General features: G+C 42.6%; 1 protein-coding gene across 6 annotated transcripts in view; it reads right to left on the reverse strand.

Moving 5' to 3' along the window:
* Positions 1-24,907, reverse strand: part of AAS (Pyridoxal phosphate (PLP)-dependent transferases superfamily protein) — a 526,642-nt gene that overhangs the window by 305,428 nt on the left and 196,307 nt on the right. For all 6 annotated transcript variants that reach the window (XR_016267022.1, XR_016267021.1, XM_089459844.1 and 3 more), the window contains one exon: positions 11,123-11,179. Coding sequence is in view for 4 of the 6 variants with exons in the window: in XM_089459844.1 (XP_089315970.1) it covers positions 11,123-11,179 (57 nt within the window). In the remaining 2 variants the exon portion in view is untranslated. The remainder of the gene's footprint in view (positions 1-11,122; positions 11,180-24,907) is intronic.

Here is a 24,907-nt window from a genome sequence, read left to right on the forward strand (position 1 = left end):
ACAACACAATTGTTGAACCCAACCCAAAACAACACCGATAAGTACTCTTCCTGGAAGTAACAACTGATTTACCTTCAGGCCTCGGCACTACCTCCCAAACATCATTCTTCATAATAGAAGAATACTCTCCACAACACAATTGCTGAACCCAACCCAAAACAACACCGATAAGTACTCTTCCTGGAAGTAACAACTGATTTACCTTCAGGCCTCGGCACTACCTCCCAAACATCATTCTTCCATCATGGCCTCTCTCCAGACCTGCTGGCTGGCTGCCTCCTCATAACTAGAAGGCTCGGAGTCAACAATGCTTGTTACCAATGCCATGTAACTATAGAACTGCTCAGGTGGTTTACTCTCTCTAACCTGTCTCTTTGGCCGAGCAACTAATGTGGCCTCGCGCAAGGTACTTGAAGCCACTTGGGCTTCCTCTTCCCTGAGCATACTTCTCCCACCGGAGTGAAAGAATCCTCATCATCATCAAAAGCTTGAACTCCTGAAGGCCTGTCAACTGACCTCATGCCTGAATCTGTGCCTGTAGATGTTGAAGTATCGTGCGAACTATCCATTAGTGGGCTACCCTGTGAACTGCTTTGCGGACTGCCCTGCATGCTGCCCGAGGAACCACACACCTGACTCTGAGAGCCACTGCTCGCTGATGGACTTGACACTGTAATCGATGTACCTCCTGATCCCTGACCACTGGATCCATGTGACTGCCTCAACTACTCCTGAGGGTCTGGTGACTCTGGATACTCTAACTCCCATGACCTCCTGAAAGCTCTCTCCTCCTCGAACTTCACATGGCGCCTGACAACTAGTTTCCTCTGCGCAGGAATATAAATCCGATAAGCTTTCGAGGTCTCGCTATAACCCACAAAGATGCCCTTTGTCTACAATGGGCTCTAGCTTGGTCCTATTCTCCTTAGGGACATAGGAATATTTAAGGCACCCAAAGATACGAAAGTGCCCAACATCAGGCTTCTTCCCAGAAAAAGCCTCCTCCGGAATCACATTCACCAAGGCACGATGCGGACTCCTGTTCTACAAGTACACAGCAATGTTGCAAGCCTCTGCCCACAAAAATAAAGGTAACCCCTGATCATGAGGCATGGCTTTGGCAACCCCTACAATGGATCTATTCTTCCTCTCTGCAACCCCATTTTGTTGGGGGGTAGTAAGGCACTGTGAACTCCCTCCTAATGCCTGCCTCAGCACAAAAATCAACAAACTCACCAAGGGTATGCTCCCCTCCATTGTACGACCTGAGGACCTTGATCTTCCTACCTGTCTGGATCTCCACAAGAGATTTGAACTCTTGAAACGGCTTGAATACCTCATTCTTGGCCTTCAAGAAATAAATCCAGGTCTTCCTGGAATGGTCATCAACGAATAAAACATAGTACTCATAGCCACTCAAGCATACATGAGACATCCGGCCATTCACATCGGTATGAATCAAGTCAAGGATCCCGGTCACTCTATTGTCCCTATTGGGAAAAGGGGATCTAGCAAACTTTCCCATAGCACATCCTCTGCATACATTAAGGTGATAAGAACTGAAATCTGGCACACCAGTGGTGATCTCCCGCAATGTACTCAAGGCCCCATGATACATGTGCCCCATCCTGCAGGGCCAAATCTCACACAACTATTATGTTGATTTGTGGTGGCATCGGATGTGCTCTAGTCACGAAATTTGGTGGAGAGGTTGGGGCACATGAGATCACCAATACCTAGAAAGGGTTTGGGCAGATTCTAAACAGTTCAGAAGATATTAAAATAATTAATATTTTTAATGGAATCCCTAAGTCTAAACTTAGGGGAATTAAAATATTAATGTGGATTAATATAAAGTTGTGTTAGAATGGTCCAAAAGACATGGATCAAGCCAGATCTAATCTTAGCCATTGATTAGGGACTTAATCTCAGTAAAAATAATGTCAACGAGAAAAGTATAAGAGGGGGCTTGAGGGTCACACCAGATGATCAGTCATTCTATTCTTTAGAGCGAGGTTTGCTAAGAGAGATAGAATCAGTGATCGGAGTTGCAGCTGAGGGGCAGTGAGTACAGAGATACAGAGAGGCAGAGATGGTGCCGAGAGATCAGCGCAGGAGCCAGGGCTCACACAGGGCCACGCAGAGGTATCCAGGAGCTACGCAGTGCTTCAGAGAGGCTAGCGTTGATGACACAGAGGGCCAGAAGGCTGACGCAGACCCATTCAGGGTGATGCAGGGCCAGCGCTGGGTAGAGAGAGGCTAACGCAGTCCAGAGAGAGGCTGACGTTGGGGTTTCTGGGGCAAATTGGAGCTGAGGAACTGTCGGAGGGTTTATCCGGGGTTTCAGCTGAGACATTTGTCTCAGACTGAGAGGTACTACTACCAAGGGCATTCTCTGTTGGGTAAGTCGGATTTGGCACCCAGATTGTACTCTGAAATTGCTTAATAAGAAAACCCTCAGATAGTTGCACCGGTTTTCCCGCATTGGGTTTTTTCGTGGACATTGGTCCAAAAATAACGGTGTCATTTTTTGTGCTTGTTTTTGTTTCCTCCAGTTGATGATCTGTAATATGTTGAGCATGCACTAGTGTTTATTTTCAGTATTTACATTGTAAATAACTTGTTAAGTAACGGAACAAGTAGGTAGGAATAAATCAGTAAAGTGCATGGAGGGTTTCTAACTAGTAGACTTAGAAACTTCAACATCGTATAAGAGAGTGGTTGCAGATCACAGGAGAACTGAGGACATCAACCGAGCAGAGCAATAGCACTAGAAAACAGTTGTCACGAGTGACAAAAGTTGTTCCTAGCAAAGCAGCAACAAGAGAAGGGTGATACAGTGCCTGCGTCATCAAGGGTGAGCCAGGAAGAGGCAGCGCAGAGGCTAAGGGAGGCAAAGGGAGACTCACGTAGAGCCACACAGAAGCTAGGAGGGTTGATGCAGTCAGTGTTTTACAACCCGGCCGAGTCAACTCGGAAACGGCCGTTTCGAACCGAGACAAAGCAAATTTTAATGACCCGGCCAGCAACCCGGCTCGGTTGACCGAGTCAACTATGACTCGGCCGAGTCATCCAACCCGGCCGGGTCCGTATTGACTCGGCCGAGTCAAAGAACCCACGGTTGCTCTAGGTGCCATTTGTATTATTTAGGTTTCAAATAGGTGTTCAAGAACAGTTAATAAAATAGCTGGGTATATGTACATCTATGCTCTTGCAGCCCAGGATTAGACATAGTAACTACAATCAGCCACTCAATGACTGTGATGCATTCTTGTGGCACGTATAGCTAAAGTTAATTCATGATTATGATCACCATTCTTTCAGCAGTGTAGACACAACATGTAGGATTTCACACAAGTGTAGACTTATTTAATAAAGATCTAGGCTATGAACTGTAGCATTCCTTTTACCACACAGGAATCTATTAATGCAAGCATCTTAAACTTGAATAGTGTCCATAAGCACCCTTAATGCTGAGATTAATTAGACTCGAGAGTCCATGGCACATGCATATAGAGTACTGCAATTTTCACATGATCAGATGCATATCATGAGGTCAACACATGTAATCATTTACATTTTCATCAACAATCAAAGCATTATCATAACATGAGCAATTCCAATCCCTTAAGAAAGCATACTTCACACAGTTAATTAGCATATAAACCATTCCAGAAATATAAACATGACATCCATTGCTCATATCAATTGTGGTAAACACTTATCTCAAAATATAAGCTGGGAAACTAAGTCGGGGGCTTGAAGTCTCTGCCCACCCATAGTTTGGGCTGAGTCTCTGCCCACCCATTGGGTACCATTTTGATATAATGGATTGGTTCATGAGCCTACTTTGATCATATGTTGTCTTCCATCTATATTATAATGCTGTGTGTTTGGAAACATGAATGAAAATCTTTAAAATTATGTTTTTTTATAAAAAAAATAAATATTTAATGTATTTTTTACAACGACCGAGTCATTGAAATCGAGCCGGCCGAGTCATTACCGAGTCCGAGTCCGAGTCCGAGTCGATCCTCGGCCGAGTCCGAGTCCGAGTCCGAGTTGTAAAACATTGGATGCAGTAGGCTGAGGAAGTTGATTTGTCGGTGTCGGGATTGCGCAGAGCCTGGGAGCTCTAACCTTCAGATTGTTGGGGTTTAGGAGGCTGTGGGTCAGTTGCAGAGTGGAGCTGGTGGGGTACTGTAATCAGAACAGTACCTAACAAGGCAGGGCCAAGGTAGAGGGAGTTGCTACTGAGGCGGATTTCTAGCCAAGGAATTCGGATCAATGCTGCTATTGCACAAACGATCAGAGAGGGGCAACTTGATGTTGGCAGAAGGATTTCCAGGTGGGAAATCGAGACTAAGAGGGAGTCTAGAAGAGAACTTCCAGACGGGAAGTGGAGAGACTCAACAGAAGTCGAACCAAGAACTTCCAGACGGGAAGTAGAGAGACTCAGCAGGAGTCGAACCGAGAACTTCCAGACAGGAGGCGGAGAGACTCAGCAGGAGTCAAACCGAGAACTTCCAAGCAGGAAGTAGAGAGACTTAGCAGGAGTCAAACCGAGAACTTCCAGGCAGGAAGTAGAGAAACTCAGCAGGAGTCGAACAAATAAATTCCAGACGGGAAGTAGACTCACCAGGAGTCGAACAGAGAACTTCCAGGCGGGAAGTAGAGAGACTCGGAGGAGTCAACAAGAAGAGCAGAGAGATGGCCATGAATGGGCTGAGGAATCTGGACAGCTTGGATGAGGCATCCAACTTTGTCATCTAGAAGGCCAGGATCCTTTCTGTTTTGTGTGCCATGAGTGCACACACACTACTTGAGCGGAAGTGGGGAGACATCAAGTTGTAGTCAGGCGGACTACAAGCGATGAGGGGTAGGATCCTCGAGGTACCCAGCCTCTTAGATTAGACCTTGCTACGGGAGCCACAAAGAGTAGCAGGACTGGATGATGTGGGTAGAGATGGATGCAGGTGGAGCAGCAAAGAGAGGTACAGTGCAAGAGTTCCGAGACAGCACGAGGCTAGCAGTTGCAGAAGTGCGAGAGGCACGGGAGTGTTGCACCAGTGCAGGATGGCACAGAGAGGGGTGCAATGGTGCAAGATGCAGGGAGTTGTTGTAGCAGCGCAGAGGTCAGAGAGGGAGCACTTGTCAGCGGCAGAGGGAGCTTCAGCATCAGGAGGGTCTCTAGCCCAACAGAGAGGTCAAAGTTGCGAGACCAATTACTTACTTCTTAGTAACTGAGTTGCGGTGCAGCAGTGGGAAGCACAATGCAGCATTATGAGAGGAGTTGATGTGCGAATGCAGTGTTGGGTGAAAGGACCAGCAACAATGCGGATGCAGAGAGAGTTGTCGTACAGATGCAGGAGTGGCAGTGGCAGAACCATGGGCAACAGTACAAGATACAACAATGCAGAGGATGGTGGGCAGCAGGCCTAGCATCAGCACAGGGACCGATGCTGGATGATAAGAGTAATACTCAATGAGGAGTATTGCTAGAGCACAGTCCTCGCTAAGAGGGAGTGTGGATTTTTAGTAGCATCGGATGTTCTCTAGCCACAGAATTTGGTGGACAGGTTGGGACATGAGATCTCCAATACCCAAAAAGGGTTTGGGCAGATTCTAAAGAGTTCAAGAGATATTAAAATAATTAATATTTTTAATGGAGTCCCTAAGTCTAAACTTAGAGAAATTAAAATATCAATGTGGATTAATATAAAACTGTGTTAGAATGGTCCAAAAGACATGGATCAAGCTAGATCTAATCTTAGTCGTTGATTAGGGACTTAATCTCGACCATTGATATGTCAACAAGAAAAGTATAAGAGGGGGATTGAGGGTCACTTGGAGAGCACACCAGATGATCAGTCATTCTACTCTCTAGAGCAAGGTTTGCTAAGAGAGATAGCATCACTGCTCAAAGTTGCAGTTGAGAGGCAGTGAGTACAGAGAGGAGAGGCAGAGATAACGTTGGGAGATCAGCGCAGGAGCCAGAGAGAGTGACGCAGTAGCAACTAGGGCTCGCGCAGGGCCACGCAAAGGCAGCCAGGAGCTGTGCAGTGCTTCAGAGAGGCCAGCGTTGCTGACACAGAGGGCCAAAAGGTTGACGCAGGGCCTCCTGAGGCTGACGCAGGGCCAGCACTGGGCAGAGAGAGGCTGATGCAGTCCACAGAGAGGCTAACATTGGGGTTTCTAGGGTAGATTAGAGCTAAGGAATTGCTGGAGGGTTTATCCGGGGTTTCAGCCAGGATATTTGTCTCAGACTGAGAGGTACTACTGCCAAGGGCATTCTCTGTTGGGTAAGCTAGATTTGGCACCCAGATTGTACTCTCAAATTGCTTAATAAGAAAACCCTCAGATAGCTGCATCGGTTTTCCAACATTGGGTTTTTCCGGGGACATTGGTCCAAAAATAACGGTGTCATTTTGTGTGCTTGTTTCTATTTCCTTCAGTTGATGATCTATAATATGTTGAGTATGCACTAGTGTTTATTTTTAGTATTTACATTGTAAATAACTTGTTAAGTAATGGAACAAGTAGGTAGGAATAAATCAGTAAAGTGCATGGAAAGTTTCTAACTGGTAGACTTAGAAACTTCAATAGATTAGTCCCTCCTATACATTATAAACCCAAGTGTGGGTTTCCCTTTTATTAACTACCCTTGTACCCTAGCATGTGGCCTAGCGATTACCCTTCTCACCCCCTACTTCATTCACCTATCTGTCACATGCCACCACCTTTTGAAGGGTGTATCTTGAACATATTATCCCCTTTAGAAGTAGAAACCACCTAATAGGACACTTGGTTAACCCGGTTTGCAGTTTACGAGACACTGACACATCCCGAAGCCCATTATGAAAGGGCAAGCCATTATGAAGTCCCCACCTATGGTCCATGGTTGGTAAGCTCATTTACCCGATTTCCCTAATGACCTGTTGTACTTGAAAGCTAGGGGATGCATTGGATCTTATGCAGGATTGAAGATGGTCTCCATCTTGGGTTTGGTCTCCCTATACAAGGTCCTAATCCTCCAAAGGGCTACATTGGCACATGTAGGGTGTGTGTTGTGAGCCATGGGCCTCCACAGCAATAGACTCCATGGATCCCCAAGGATGGTTAGAGATGCTCGAGATATTCCCATTGGACGAGGAAGATGCACCTGGTTCACCTACGCTTAGCCGGCCCCACTGATGTACCATGCACTTGGCAGCTGACCCAGAACTTGTAGGACGATGTAGCATCCCCTACACCATCATGAAAGCCCTTGCAGACAATCTACAGGCATCTTTGATTCATTTTGAGACCCATGAGGTTATTATGGTGCCCCCACACCCATTGGGAGGACCACAGGTTTATTGTTTAGAGACAAGAGGCCAACCCCTTGTCCATCACTTTTGAGGGTCCTACTCTTCATTATGGCACCCATGGATCTCATCAGAACTCTTAGAGGGCCCTACGACATGCATAGATTATCATTTGACCTCTTAAGACACATATTCTTTCATTTGTGAGCTAGTTTGGTGGGCTTGTCACCAAAAGTTAGAATATTGGCAGATTATTTTATTTTTGGGGCTTATGTAGGCCAAGGAGACAAATTCGAACTCCTCATTAGTGTATAAATACAAGTGAGATGAGTTCATTTTCTCATCATCAGTTGGATTGGATCATATCTTCTTGTGATATTTTTGCTATCTTTGAGAATGAGACTTTTAGGATGAATGGATTAATTTTGATGTTTGGTTATTCTTCTTTGTCTTGGAGCTTTTATGATTGACATATTTTGGTGATTGGATATATTCTTCTTACAAGTGAGTACTATGTTAATGCTATTTTGGTTCTTTATTTTGTTGCATTCATGATATTGGGATTTTCGTTATTCTAGGGTTAATTTGTTGCTTTTCATGAAACGAAATTGTGGAAATTAAATCTCTAAATAGTGTTGTATCATGATTGGGCCATGTTTGAATGAATGAATGTTTCTAGAGATATCCTTGTCTAGACAAGTCACCAAATATTGTTGAACGAAGTATAAATGACCTTGAAGCTACTTCCATTAAGCCCTAATGTCAAACAAAGTTGTCTTTTAGGCCTCCTTGGCAAGTGGAAATCAATCCAAACTCTAAATCTTCCATGACTCCATCTCTCCCAAAGGACAAAGCACTGGTCCTCCTCTGGTAATCACTTTAAATCTTATTTCTTTCACCTTCACTTCTTTCTCTAGGCCTAACCTACATAGGTCACCTAGGGCATCAATTATCTCACAATCTAGCCATCCAAATACTTCAATTTTTGGTCCACAACTGTGCTGGTGTGTCCTTAAGAAGCCCTCCAAATTTCATGAGATTTCAACGGTGGGATCTTGAGATATCGCAAGCCCTAGCTCGAAGACCAATTATTGCCCTTGGTTTCCCTTAGGCTAGAAACCTCACTGGGATCCTTGCATTGCCTTTCATTGAAAATTCATTCCTTGATCCCTTTCCCCTCCCTAATTAGGTCAAGTATATCATTGGTTGCTAAATCCTATCCTCTTGACCTAACCTCGGGTCCACTTGGTCCCATGCACTATCAAGGTTAATTCTTCAAAGATCACCTGGAACCCAAGTTTCCACAAGAATTCTAGGGCTTAGGGATCTCCTTTATAAGACACATACTCAAAACCTAACCCTTGAAATTCTCCCCAAGCCCTTCCTAGAGAGCCTTCCATCTTGTCTTCCAAGACAAGCAAGCCACAATCTTGAGCCTCTCTTGTGAATAGGCTTCTAGGATCACCCTTCATCCTATCTTTGATCTATTCATCTTTGTGATCCTTATCATACCAGGTCTCCTCCCATCGGTGAAAGTCCATAAAAAGTAAGGAGCTTTCGCTGAGGTGACAGTGGGCTATTGCTCTATTGTTGCCCTCGACCTATCAATTGTCCCTTTAGGATTCCCTCCTACCCCTGCTAGTTTGAGCGGTAACAATCCATACAGTAATTTATACTTAATATAATTAGAGAACAGTGATATGGCAGCAGCTCTCTAGAGGTCAGTTCACAAACGAAGTTGTGAACTTACTTAGGTTGGCCTTAGAAGGACTGATGTGATTGTTGTATCTCATTCTCATTGTACTTTGTATCTCAGCTGAACAATTGATGAATATCTAATAGAAGAAGAATCTAGTTGGGTTTTCCCCCTTGTGGGGTTTATCCCTGGTCTCTAACATAAATCCCGGTGTCTCTATTGTGTATGTTTTTCTTTTGTTGTTCCTTAATGTTCTATTACATTAATGATGTTATTGTTCTTTCTACATAATTGCTAATGATGTTAAGATGTTATGGAGTGAACACTAAATCAAAACGTTATAAGTTTGAAAATGCAATTATCTTCAACTAAGAACAATCTAACCCTAAAATTAACAGTTGGTAACCTAGTTTTGTGACAGACCTTTGAAGGTCGAGCCTATTAAAGGTTAGAGTTGCACTATTGCATGATTGTGAGTTAGGCCGCAGCCCTAGTCTTTGGACAGATAGGTTAAACCACGACAACAAAAGAGGAGAGTCGCAAGTGTTTACTAAAGTGCACAGTGAGGTGGATTAGGGCAGCAGAGTTAGGCCTGGTTGCGGACAAACAAGGTAGTGAGTAGCCCAAACAGTGGAAGATGCAGGTGCAGGGTGTGCATTCACCGGTAAAGAAGGATTACATAGATTGTGTGACATAACTGTGACAACCCAAGTGCAGTGATTGTGAAGCGTACAAGGGTGAGACCTAACCAAAAAGTTGAAGTGAAGCTACAGCTGTGACACTGCATGTTTGGATAGAGCTAGGAAAAGAGCTCTAACAAAGTTTATATAAGACTTGAAGTGTAAACGGTAATTGTAATTGCACCTGTAAGTTATACTATGCAATTGTAAAGCCTTAAATTAAAATAACATTCAGTGTGACAGTAACAGTTGTTGAGTGTTGAGTGCTAGCTGCCAATAGACAACAAGCCCTAGGTTTCTGCAAGGTGAGTTGTACCAAAGACATTGTTACAAAAGCTTAGGTCAAGACGAGTTGAGTAAAATTTGAAGACGAAGAAAAGGAAAGTGTAGGACAGGTGGTTGTGATCAGGTTTGAAGGTGCAAGTGCAACCCTGAGGGTTGCATGATTAGATGACAATTCACTGAAGATTTGAAGACCAGAAGTTGTTTACAACAAATCCAAGAACAACTTGAAGCTAAGTCAGTGCTCAGCTGGGGGATTGTTATCTCCTATAGGTTGGTGCCTACAAATTCTGAGTTCGTTCTCAGCTGGGGGATTGGTGTCTCCGAAAGTTATAAGTTGGTGTTTACAAAGGATTGCTGTCCTCGCCAGTTGATGTAATAAATTGAAGTTGATAGCAAAGCATTCAAGAGGTTTTCTCCTGGTTTGGGTTTGCACTTTAAAATCTCTGAGTTCATGTGTTTTATCTCAGATGGTTATCATCTAATGCATTATGGTTAAAAATTGTCAATATAGCAAAAAGTACTAATTCACCGTCTCTCTCGGTATATTCAGCACCTTAGTCCTGATTTAAACCCTTGTTATTATCACATTTCTTACCCTTGCCTCAACAATCATAACCTGAAATAAACCTTTGCCCCTAACGTACTTTATATTTTAAGTTGTCAAATGTACCTACAAAACATAACTTTTAAAATTCAAACTACAGTCTAGAAAGGAAGATAGTCTAGCCTGGCTTCATTATCAAATCCCCCATTCATCCAGCGCAGTGAGATGAATGATAATACTAGAAGAATATGTACAAACAGGAGTGAGGGTACTTGACAAACATTCCTATTCAATTTTATATTAGGTACAAAAAACATAAATAATATACGATGCATGGAAAATAATGGAGGCATATAAAATAGGTCTCAAACCTAAAAGTGGAAGAGTACTATCAACATAAGTATGTTGGGAAGGTTTGGCCCACATACTTAATTAACAAATGCAATTTGAAAATAAATATACACATTTATGAAGAACTGAAATATTACAATTAGTGAGAAATGTAATACCATGTTTGATTTGTTTAGGCACTCTGAAAGATAAATAAACATATGTAGCCAAAGGACTATTACTACTATACATTTTATTTATCCAACTAAGAAAAACTTACCTTGTTCCTCAAATATTCTGGATTCGTAGAGAGAGCTTCAACCAATGCATTGGAATCCTGATGACCAAAAACGATATCATGTTGCCCAGATGTTTATCAATAGATTAGTTCCGAAATAAATATCATGCAATAGAACTTATTATGTGTCCCACCAAATGATCATCGTTAATTGAAAATAACATAATAAAAAAGACACCTTTTACAGTGATTGCCACATGCCCATATAAAATAAGTTGTTTTTAGATGGGGGTTCAATGGCATCTAGCTTAGCGTTCACCTAAATAAATGAAGATATGAAATAATTCTTTTGGCAACCATTTTGAGAAGGTAGACTTGCATTTAACAAAGAATGTCAAGTTCAAATAGCAGACGTACCAGTTATATACTAAAATGTAATTTGAGCAAGGAGACAACTCCTAGAAGGACAAGGCTAACATCTAGATAGGTATCTAAAATAATTGGAATGTCTTTGCAGGGAGCTCCCTCATGACGCTAAGCTTCCCCTACATAAAAATTCATGTACATTTTCAATCAAGCACTTAGGTGAACTACTCACTGATTTACTCGAACTGATGGACTCTAGACATTAATGGTGGTGCCATCCATCTCAACATGATGAGAAACCATTGTTAATAGCATCATATATATACACTCTTTTATGTTGAGTTTAAGAATAAGGTTAACCTGTATGCTCCTTTTGCTCATTCTTCGACTAGCATAGCAACCTGTCTATCCGTTCGAATGTGCCTTAATGGCAACCAAGTTGGTTGTGTTATCACTATTTGCAAAGGCCATAATGGGATACCAGGATACCAAAGCTGTTAGGGTCCCACCCTAACCCCCTTATTTATGTCATGGGATCACGTCATAGTCAAGAGTCAATAAAGCCCATATTAATATTTGTAAGTGGTTAACCCGCAATTAATGACGGGACCACAGTTAGTTGCAAATGGGCCATAGTATTAGATAGATGGTATTAATAAAACCCACGGTATTGGCCCGTGGTATTGCATTTATGAGTCATATATAAAGGATAGAGACTCCCTGCAAGGAGTATTGTGTCTTATTTTGTAATCGAGCTCTGCTCTATTGGAGGTTGCCCCCTCGAAGAGGCAAGTGAACATTACTCTCTGAATAATAAAATCATTGCTATTCTGTGTTCTGAGTATCTTTTCTTCGCATATTCTGTATTGGGTATCATTTTGCAGGTTAAGAGCATAACAAGTGGTATCAGAGCACTTTCCGGGGCCGGTGGGATCGCCAATTCTTAGCAAAAAAATTATTTTTTTTGGCTAGAGACGTGTTCCGGCGTCTTTAAACCACGGGATCTGTCGTTGAGCGCATAAACCTGCGGATTTGGGGAGGCATGCACGCAGGAAATACAAGAGGTGGTCACGTCTGTTGGACTCCCTTGTAACCCCTGTGGGTACCCCTTCGAGTAGTAGCGCATTAGACAGAACCGCGCACGGACTGTTTTCCACATACCCTCTGGGTATATCGGAAGACCCTAGGCTCCCTTGAAACCTCGCCATAGATAAACCGTCGGTCGTCTTGTGGCTACAGTACACCGAGAACAGCACTCGGAGAGATTACTCGCTCGTACGATAGGGTAGTCGGGTTGTACGGCTAAGGGTACGGTCGATCCTCCTTAGTTAGAGCCCTGAAACATTGGGCCGAGTACTACTGCCAGACCCTTATGTATATTGCGATCTGTAGCACCTGACACTCCTCAAGACCATAGTTCCCTTTTCTATCGGGGGATCGCACATCATCTATTCCAAATCTGCTGGTGCAAAGGGGTGCAGAAGCAGCCGACATCAGTCCCGCAGTCTCGAGTTCGCAGATCAGTCATTCCGATCTATTAGAGCCAGCCGATCCGCAGCAGCAGTCTGTTCCGCCGCCCAGAGCTATCCGATCCGCCATTCAGATCTCTCAGATCCACCAGATCGGAGTTGTTGTGAAGGGTTCCTATACCGAGGTATAATTTTCGCAGGACTTTTGGCCGCATTGACATTTTGAGGATTTGGCGACTGCAGTATTGATCAGGAAGGAGTAAAACTCCGTTAGGAGTTTTCAGAAAAAAATAAAAAAATAAAAATAAAAATAAAAATAAAAAAAAGTCTGAGATCTTCCCGGGCGCTTATTGGTGATCTAGCCCATCAGAATCAGGACGACGAGCTGAGCACGGTGGTACCATTCAATTATTAGTGAAAAATTTTAGGCGGTCCCAATTTTTCATCAGGTTGGTGTATGGTAGAAACTAGAGCTCAAGCAATGGCCAATGAAAGAATGGACGAACTTGAAAAATCCGTCCAATCCATCAATAAGCAGCTTACCGGACTATCTCTCCAGGTCCAACAATTAATCCCGAAGGGCAAGGAGCCAGCCCACGAGGAGGCGTATAATGACACTAAATACAATGAGGGTGAGTCTAGCCACTCTCCTCACGTCTGGCACACCCACCCACCACCCAGTCAGTGACCTCCCAAGTTGGATATGCATAAATTTGACGGTTCTCACCCGTCCGCATGGATAGCACAAATGGAGCAGTATTTCAAACTGAATCATATCTTAGATGATGCGACTAAGCTTATGTTGGGGAGCATGTACTTGGACAATGAACGGTGGCAATGGTGGGAATGGCATCAACGTTGCAATGGACCTTTTAAGACTTGGACCCAATTTACCAAAGCTCTTCGAGACCGCTTTGAACAGGAGGACTCTTTTTTGGGTCGTCTTACTAAGCTGCGACAGACAGGTACCATGGATGAATATATTACAGCTTTTGAAGCCTTAGCATTCCGCACTTGGGGTCTCTCAAATGATTTCTACACGGAATGTTTTATCAGTGGTCTTAAAGAAGCCATCAAAGCTCAAGTCTTACTGCACCACCCTCCCACTTGGACAGAGGCTTGCAAGGTAGCCCGTAACGTGGAACGTGCATTAGCAGCCCAATACAGTCGCCCAAATTTCCCCACTAAAGGTCGTCTCCCACAGGCTCACAACACGACTCAAACACTTAAGGTCCAAAAGGTGTCACCTGCGGAAATGGCCGAAAGAAGGAAGCAAGGACTATGTTACTACTGTGATGAAAAATACTCCCCAGGTCATAAATGCAAGGAGCCCAAATTTTTTCAAATAGATGCCACTGACTACAGCTCAACAGAGGAAGATCCACCACTTGAGGAACATGAGGCGCTAGAAGAAGACAACCCAAAGGAGAATGTCTCTGACGAACCAGTTATTTCGCTGCATGCGTTGGCAGGGATTTCTTCCCCTCAAACTCTCAAAATCAGGGGTTTTCTTAAACATCGCCCAGTAGTAGTTTTGATTGATAGTGGAAGTACCCATAATTTCATCCATCAAAAAATCGCAGAAGCAGTGCATTGTTTTGTACGAGCAGTTTCTAACTTCCAAGTCCAAATTGCGGATGGGGGCACAATGAAATGTGAAGGCCGCTGTGAAAATGTCAAACTTCAAATGGGGGATTATCAGTTGAAAACCCACATGTTTGCCATACACATGGGGGGTTGCGACATTGTCCTCGGCGCTGAATGGCTCCGCACGCTTGGGCCAATCACAATGGATTTTCAGGAGTTATATATGAGTTTTAAGCAGAACAACTACACACATACCCTCCGTGGACTCCAGGCGAGAGCCCCCTCTATCATCAGCTCGCATCGGATGGAAAAATTGTTAAAAAAGGGCAATCATGGAGTGGTAGCTCAATTTAATGCCATCCAGGTCGTCGAAACCAAGTCTCTGCCAATTCATCTTGAGATGCAACAGATTTTAAATAACCATCTGTCGGTCTTTGACAAGCCTCATGAGCTTCCACCCTCGCGAGGGGAACATGATCATAGCATCACCTTGGTTCCAGGGGCCCAACCCCCAAATGTGTGGCCATACAGATATCCGTTCACCCAAAAGAATGAAATAGAAAAAATCATCAAGGAACTTTTGGAATCAGGTGTTATTCGTCCCAGCATTAGTCCTTATTCATCCCCAGTGGTCATGGTGCTCAAGAAAGATGGGGAGTGGCGGATGTGTCCCGACTTCAGGGCCCTCAATAAGCTGACAGTCAAAGATAAATTTCCCATTCCGGTGGTTGACGATTTGTTGGACAAACTCAATGGGGCTCAATTCTTCACTAAGCTGGATCTTCGCTCAGGCTACCACCAAATTCGCATGAAGGAAGTCGACATTCACAAGACTGCTTTCCGAACTCATGAAGGCCATTATGAGTTCCTAGTCATGCCATTTGGTCTTTGTGATGCCCCCTCTACTTTTCAGAGCCTTATGAATCACATTCTCAAACCATATCTCAGGAAATTTGTCCTTGTCTTCTTCGATGACATCCTCATCTATAGTGGCACTTGGGCTGCACATCTTCAGCATGTAGATCTACTCCTACACCTGCTCCGCAAGAATAAATTATTTGTCAAGATGTCCAAGTGTTCGTTTGGCATGGAAGAAGTTGAGTATTTGGGCCACATTGTGGGGCGTGAAGGTGTCAAGGTGGACCCCAAAAAGATCCAGGCAATGCAAGAATGGCCTCAACCTAAGACTTTGAAGAGCTTGAGAGGATTTTTGGGTCTCACAGGCTATTATCGTAAATTTGTCCGCAACTATGGCCGCATAGCGAAGCCCCTCACTCAACTCCTAAAGAAAAATTCCTTCTTCTGGAATGAGGAAGCACAACAGGCATTTACCGCTCTCAAAAATGCCATGTGTTCCACTCCAGTCTTAGCACTACCTGACTTCACCAAATCCTTTGTCATTGAATGTGATGCTTCGGGGACCGGTATTGGGGCGGTCTTAATGCAGGAAGGGCGACCTTTGGCCTTCACAAGCCAACAACTAAGTGGGAGGAATCTGGGCCAATCTACCTATGAAAAAGAAATGATGGCCATCTTACATGCCGTCGAGACCTGGCGACCTTACTTATTGGGGCGACGTTTCCAAATCCGCACAGATCATCACAGTCTTAAATATTTTTTGGAGCAACGCCTATCCTCCCCACAACAAAATAAATGGCTCGCCAAAATGCTGGGATATGATTATGAGATCATTTACAAGAAAGGGAAAGACAATAGTGTAGCAGATGCATTATCTCGCCAATTTGAGGAAGAAAGTACTCTGCTAGCAATCTCCCTCCCCATTCCAGAATGGATTGAAGAGGCTCGCAAGGAATGGTTTTCACACCCCGGGCTCTCCCAACTCATTTCTCAATTGCAGGAAGATCCAAATTCCACCAAGGGCTACTCGTGGCAGGATGATATTCTTCGCTACAGGAACAGAGTCGTAATATCCCCAACATCCACCCTCAAAGGTCGCATTTTGGCAGAATTGCACTCATCGCCCATTGCAGGACATTCGGGCTTTCAGAAGACGTATGCTCGCACCAGAAGATCATTTTTTTGGACAGGCATGAAAAAGGACATCCTTACTTTTGTAGCAGAATGCGATGTCTGTCAACGCCACAAAGGGGAAACAGTCAACACACCAAGCACATTACAACCATTGCCCATTCCGACATCCATTTGAACGGAAGTTTCTATGGATTTCATTACAGGTCTTCCAAAGTCCGGGAACAAGTCACTCATCATGGTGGTTGTGGACCGACTATTGAAGTATGCTCATTTCTGCGCACTACCCCACCCATTTACACCAACTTTGGTCGCTCAATATTTCATGGATCAGATTTTCAAATTGCATGGCATGCCCACTTCTATTGTGTCTGATCGCGACCCGATCTTCACCAGTAATTTTTGGCAGGAACTCTTCAGGATACAAGGCACTCAACTAAAACTCAGTACTTCCTATCATCCGCAAACGGATGGTCAAACTGAAGCCGTCAACAAATGTCTAGAAACCTACCTTAGGTGTTTCACTTCAGAAAAGCAACACCTTTGGGTACAGTGGTTACCTCTGGCTGAATGGTGGTATAACACCAACTATTATGCCACCACCAAAATGACTCCCTATGAAGCAGTATATGGTCAACTTCCGCCTTCCCCTACTTCTTATCTCAAGGGGTGCTCCAAAGTACAAGCAGTGGATCAACTCCTACAACACCACGCAACCATGCTCGCCCATCTTAGAGAGAATCTTCATCAAGCTCAGAACCGCATGAAGCAACAGGTAGACCAGCATCGCTCAGAGCGCCAATTTCAAGAAGGGGATCAGGTCTTTTTGAGGCTGCAACCATATAAGCAAACATCACTCAAAGACAAGGGTTGTCAGAAGCTATCTCCAAAATTCTACGGACCATACCAAGTACTTCAGCGCATTGGAGAAGTGGCTTACAAGTTGGCTTTGCCACCTACTGCAAAAATCCATCCAGTTTTCCATGTATCGTGCCTCAAGAAAGTGATCAGGAACAATTGCCGAGTTCAAACCAGTCTACCAGAATTGGACGAAGAAGGGTCAATCTGGCTTCAACCCGAACAGGTTCTAGACACAAGAGACAAACAGCTGCGCGGCCGCATGATTAAGGAAGTCCTCGTCAAATGGAAAGACACCTCTCCGGAAGATGCAACTTGGGAACCAGCCACTATTCTTCAGCAGTTTCCGCAACTTCAGCCTTGAGGACAAGGCTAGTCTTAAGGGGGAGGGCATGTTAGGGTCCCACCCTAACCCCCTTATTTATGTCATGGGATCACGTCATAGTCAAGAGTCAATAAAGCCCATATTAATATTTGTAAGTGGTTAACCCGCAATTAATGACGAGACCACAGTTAGTTGCAAATGGGCCGTAGTATTAGATAGATGGTATTAATAAAACCCACGGTATTGGCCCGTGGTATTGCATGTATGAGTCATATATAAAGGATAGAGACTCCCTGCGAGGAGTATCGTGTCTTATTTTGTAATCGAGCTCTACTCTATTGGAGGTTGCCTCCTCGAAGAGGCAAGTGAACATTACTCTCTGAATAATAAAATCATTGCTATTCTGTGTTCTGGGTATCTTTTCTTCGCATATTCTGTATTGGGTATCATTTTGCAGGTTAAGAGCATAACAAAAGCCCACACAAGGAGAAAGAGGGAGCCCCGACTCTGATACTCACAACATTCCACCATAGAACAACCCATCAAGGTGATTCGTGGGATGAACATGGCCCCCTAGAAATAGACAGGAATAAGGTCATGTAAAAGAGGAAGCAACACCCGTAGATAGGTATGAGCATGATTCAACCCCCATAGATAGGTATGAGCATGATTCCCTGTGAGAAGGGTCATGCATGGGTATGATAAAGTCCCAACGCAGTTGAATGCTGCAAATAGAGATGAACCCAATGCCCTGTCAGACAAATAAAGCATGGGTATCCGGTATACATTATCAAATTTTTCTAAAAGTTGCAATTTGGTGGCAAAGCTTGCATCCAAAGCGAATCTGTAGTTCCTATGGATGTGAACATAATTGGAGCATCTTTTACCATGTTCACTCCAAGAAAGGAAAAACCCAATGGATGACACAAGACACTCTTGATGATATGGTGCTCACGCGCTATAATGTTAAGCTTTGCAACAGAGAGTTGGAAGCAAGTAAAGTAATGCTGCCACCATTCAGCCACACAAGATTGATCAAATATCACCATGGATTGTAATGAAAAAGGAATCAACTTTTCTAGAAGAGGCACCCATCTGGTTGAATGAAGGGGTAGGAGCTTCCCATTCATACTCCCACGGATTTTATCATTTATGGCATGGTCTATTACCTGTGGTGTTTAGTCACCATACAGTTCAATTTTAAACTATTACTTTTATAAAATTTGATTTATGAATTATTTAAATAATTTGAAATTTTAAAGTTCTTTTTCAATGTTTATTTTGAAAATTGAAACTATGCTGTATATCTAAGCACATTATCTTTATTAAAAAATAAGACTATGTACATAAGCTATCATATACATAAGCGCCTATTTTTATAATAATCTATTATTCTTACGTCATTATGGTGCCATGATACAAAAAATTTTAGAGGGTCACTTTTATAAAATAAGTGTCTAATTGCTTTCATTATAATTGAAGAATTAAGATTTCTGGGTAATACCACTAACCTCTCTATGTTGTAACTTTTATCACCCCATATAATATAACCAAACCTTTATTAGACAGCTCTTCCTTTATTGGTAGGATCTATTGGTGTAATCCACTTGAGTGCACCTACTATTTATTGTGTGTTTGATGTTTATTATATTTATGGAAGGTAGGTTATATTATTTATTTTTTTGTCAACAGGTTTTGACTTTCAATTAGTTTGAAATTTTTTAGCAAATTCTATCAAGTTTATTAAAGTTTCGAAGGAAATAAATATTAAATTGAATATTTTGAAAATTAAAAATTAATTTTGAATTTGAATTTTTACTTTCTAATTGATTCATTTACACGAAATGACTAATTTTATGTGGTTTAAAATTGAATTGTCAAAAAACAAAAAACAACAAAATATATATTTAAAAAACAAAAAACCAAAAAAATCATTCATGCCACCAATTGTCCTAACAATTAATAATCATTACACCCGGCAAATATAAATATTTAAGAAAAAGTGATTGTCCATGTACAAAGGACTCAACCTCAACTAATGATTTGTGTGTCATTAATTGTCTTGGGGAAGACATTGTCATTACTTGTCCGCTACTCGCGATGTAGAAAGATACATACAAGCAAACTTGAAACTACTTGTTACCAATATTAAAATTGAAACTATTTTATTAGGACACATTTTATAAGTACGAGATTCAAATCTTCCAAAAGTGATTTATGATTATCGTTTTCCGGGAATAGTAAGAAAGAAATTTTTAATGTCCACGAGGCTAAAGATAGCCTATGGGACATATTGCTTTGCCATTTGATTCTTGTATTCAGCAATTTTCCTGTGAAGCCTCACAATCAACGCTCCCAACTTCTCGACAAACACCTCGCCGAATAAATTATCCCAAGAGCTAGCTGCCAAAATATCTGCATAACTTTCCCTGTTGTCTTTGAAGGCCTCGCATTCTAAAATGAAATGCTTTTCTGTTTCCACTTTTCCAAAAGAAAAAAAAATACATACTCTTTCTTCCCACACTTCTTTTGGCCTATTCCAGAACCCTATTTCACAACGGAGTTGATAAGAATTAGTCATTAATTGAGCAATAAGAACTTTGGCTCTCCAAGAAATATTGGCCCCTATGTACTCTTTTTGTTGATGATTATGTGGGATTAAACTCTTTGATATAGTACTTTTTCTTTCTCTCTAGCTCCTTATCTCAAGTACACTTGTGGAACTTATCTATAACAAAAGATTGTATCTCTTCATAGTTTTAAAAACTGGAACCGGTGACCAGACCAGTCCACCTAATAAACTGGGTTTTAAACCAGGACTTGTTAGATCTCAATCTAAGTTGCAGGAAACGCAGGTACAGGGTCCGTTTCCGTACGGAAACGAAACGGAAACGCGTTTCCAGGCCGTACGTGCCACGTTTCCCCAAAAAAAACACTTGTTTTTTATTTTTATTTTTTTTTTTTAATTTGTTTTTAATTTTTTTTAGGGTTTCCAGGTATTAAATGTGATGTAAATTTAATCTTAATGTTTAAATGTTTATGTAAGTAAATGTATCATTCATGCTTTATGATTGCACATATATATAATAATAATTTTTAAATATTTTTAATATATATATATATATTATTATATATATTCGCGTTTCCCCGTTTCCAAAATTTGGGGAGGTCGCGTTTCGTTTCGCTTCCCCGTTTCGTTTCGCTTCCGCGTTTCCCCGTTTCGTGCAACTTAGATCTCAATGAACCGGTTTTAAAAAAGCACATGAAATAATTAATTTTTAATGAAAAAAACTATTTTTAAGATTTAAAAGCGTGATTCCAAACCAATAGACACAAAATATGCAACGTTTTCTCATATATATACCCATGTAAAGGTGAATATATCAAAATGGCACCAAGTGCAATACATATCAACAACAAAATATATAATCAATGAAGCTCTAAATGGCCTATAGAGTTCAAAAAACAAAACCTACAAACTATGAGGCCATTGGCTTACTACAAGTCTACATATATGATATTAGTGACCAACTTTATCACTGGAAACTTCTCATCATGATCAAATTCAGTTGGCTAAGTCTCGACTCCCAAACTTTGCAACTGCTTGAGTCACAAACTTCTCTATTGGTTCAATGACTTGAGTCTCAAACTTCTTAAAGTATTCTGCCCTAATATGCCCCATTACTTCATTTGGTGCTCCACATGGCTTTACATGGCCTCCTATCCCAACCAAGTGTTGCTTGAACCTTTTAATACCCCCTCCTTCAATAGATTTTTGGCAATATTTGCAGATCATTTTGCTATCAATCATATCATAATGACCCCATGCAATATCCTTGGCTTTCGGAAGCATGATGGCTACTACTTAGCCCAAACTCTTTGTTATTCCACTACTCCAACAAAAACTCAACACTCTCCAAGCTCTCAATCAAAATCACAAAAACTCCAAATGAGATGTGTGAAGCAAATGAGGGGGCTCAGCCCCTTTGAAAGGCTTGGAGAGGGCGTTTGTGGAGGGAAACAACCCTTACTTTCCCTCCAAAACACCCAAGAAGCTTCCAAAAAGACTTTATGTGGGTCTAACGTGACCTTGGCAATGAACCAACTGGTTTATGATGGAACCAGATGGTTTGACTATAAACCGGCTAGTTTCGTCATAAACCGATCGGTTTTGTCCGGTTTTTGTGTTTTTTTGGCTAAGTCTACACTTAAACCGGGTTTTTGCCTGGTTTGTCCCAGTGGCCTAATGAACCAGCTGGTTTGACTGCTTTCCAGTTCATGTTAGCCGACTTTTAAAACTATGATCTCTTTACTGCTTGTGGGACACATGTTCAAGCAAATACCCAATTTGCTAAACCACTTGTTATTTTGTCACATCCAAGTCTTCTTCCTTTTGCATAATATGTCATCAAAGACAACCTTAGGCCATCTGCCCTCTTCCATTTGCTCAATTTTTTTTAAATAACTTATAACTCGCACCATAGTGATTACTTCAATAGGAGCAACCCCCATTCACTTAACAATATATCTAGTGATTTGGGATAGCATCAGATATGCTCTAGCCACGAAAATTGGTGGAGAGGCTATAGCACATGAGACCTCCAAGACCCAGAAATGGCTTGGGCAGAATCTAACCAGTTTGGGAGATATTAAAATAATTAATATTTTTAATGGAGTTCTAAGTCTAAACCTGGAAAAATAAAATATTAATGTGAATTAATATAAAATTGAGTTAGAATGGTCCAAAAGTCATGGATCAAGCCAAATCTAATCTCAGCCGTTGATTAGAGATTTAATCTCAGTCGTTGATGGACCAACGAGAAAAGTATAAGAGCAGGCTTGAGGGTCAGTTGGAGAACACACCAAGAGAGATCAAGAACTCGATTTTCTGGGGCAGGGTTTGCTGAGGAAATTGAGTGAAGTGGTCTAAGTTGCAGCTGAGGCACAGTGAATACATAGCAGAGAGGCAGAGTTAGTACCGGGAGGATCAGTGCAGAAACCATGAGAGGTTGACGCAGAGCCAACTAGAGGCCACACAAAGGCAGCCAGAGGCCAAGCAGAGATAGCCAGGAGTTGCGCAGAACCAGAGAGGGCCAGCGTGTGAGATGTAGAAGCTCCAGAGGTTGATGTAGAGCCCCGAGAGGCTAACGCTAGGACAAATAGGCTGACGCCGGACCAGAGAGGCTGACGCGGTCCCTAGAGGCAGCGCTGGGAGATTTTCGTGGGACAAATTGGAGCTGGAGAGCTGGATAGGGTGACGCAGTCCCTATCAAAGTGGCACAGAGCAGCGGAAGCTGCATTGTTGTTGTGGGATCGTTCATTCAATGATTTAGCCGAAATATCTGTCTCCGACTGAGAGGTACTACTGCCGAGGGCATTCTTTGTTGGGTGAGCCATTTCTAGCACCCAGGTTGTATTCTGAAACTGCTTGATAATAAAACCCTTTGAATAGTTGCACCGGTTTCCCGCATTGGGTTTTTCCGGGGACAGTTGTCCAAAAACAATGATGTCACTTGTGTGCTTGTTTTCTTTCAGTTGATGATTTGTATGTGTTGATACTGTACTTGTATTCATTTTCAGTATTTACATGGTAAATAACTTGTTAAGTAACTGAACAAGTAGGAAGAAATAAATCAGATAATACAGGAAGAATTTCTAAGTTTCTAACAGATAGACTTAGAAATTCCAACATGGTATTGGAGCGTGGTTCCAGATCACAGGATAACTGAAGGCATCAGTTGAACAGAGTAACAGCAGCAGAAACAGTTGTCCCGAGTGACAGAAGTTGTTCCTAGCAGAAAACAACAAGGAAGGGGTGATGCAGAGAGCCTGCGTCATCAGTTCGAGCCAGTTGGAGGATCAACGCAGAGGAAGAGAGGAGCAGACCTGACCTATGCAATGCCCGATCATCTTTCTCAGTCAGGAAGGATCGACGTTGTGGCCAGGAGGTGCAGATTCTGTCGGTACCGGGATTGCGCAGAGCCTAGAGGCTCTAACCTTCAGATTGTTGGGGCATAGGAGGTTGTGGGTAAGTTGCAGAGCGAAGCTGGTGGGGTACTATGGTTAGAACAATACCTAACAGGGCAAGACTAAGGAGGAGGGAGTTGTTGCCGAGGATTTCTAGCCAAGAAATCTGGTTCAGTGGTGCAGCTGCACAAACGATTAGGGTGGGGCATCTCGACATTGGTAGAGGGATTTCCTGAAGGGAAATCGAGGCTCAGAAGGAGTCAAACCGAGAACTTCCAAACGGGAAGTTGAGAGATTCAGTAGGAGTCGATCAGGGGACTTCTAGGAGGGAAGTAGAGAGACTCGAAAGAGTCGAAAGAGGAGCAATGAAATGGCAGTGAATGGGCTAAGAGATCAGGATAGACTGGATGGAGGTTTGAACTTCGTAGTCTGGAAGGCCAGGATCTTGTCCATTCTAGACAGGTATCGCATCAAGCACTTTGCCTTGAAAACGATAGCGATCCCAGTTGACCCGGTTGAAAATGAGAAGTATGAAGAGGCAATGGCCAAGGCTAAGTGCATCATTCTTGACGGGGTCAAGGACCATGTGGTAACACATATTGCCGAGAAGGGCACGACAAGTGAGATGTGGGATGCTCTGAAGAAGTTGTATCAGCATACTTCTGTACAAAGGAAGATGCTTCTAGAAAATCAGTTGCAGTCATACCAAATGTAGAGGAGCGAGCAAATAGCTATCTTCCTCGGGAGATTGGCAGAGATCCGGGATCAACTGACTTCCATAGGAGCCACGCCGGATGAGGAGATGTTGGTGAGGACCGCATTGAACGTAGTCTCAGAGTGTTAAAATTGGCAACTAGGGCCAAACTCCATGTGGGTTATCTTATTTAAGGCAACTGATATTTTTCTTGGACTCCTCTCATCAAGAGGTGTAGGATTGATCTAAAGATCATCCAATTTCAATAACTATTCATGGAGTTGTGAATTTATTTGTGTTATAAGACAATTCGTCAAGGTCGGCCAGCAACCAAATAACCCACACATGTGCTCAACGTTTTAGTATAAAAGAAGGTAACTTGATAGTCATTTCTACACACTTCACTCTTGATTTCTCTCCACTTGTTCTAGGTTTTAGTGGAAGAGAAATCTAAGAGAGGAAGCCCTAAACGCAAAAGGTAAGGAGTCCTAGTATGAGACCTGCACGCAGTCGAGGAGGGCTAAACACTACCCTATACGTTGGTCTCTACACGCCCTAGACGCAGTCAAGAA

The sequence above is a fragment of the Pinus tabuliformis genome, chromosome 7 (assembly GCF_031772625.1).
Source record: "Pinus tabuliformis cultivar Carrire ecotype Pingquan chromosome 7, CPIR1, whole genome shotgun sequence".
NCBI lineage: Eukaryota > Viridiplantae > Streptophyta > Pinopsida > Pinales > Pinaceae > Pinus > Pinus tabuliformis.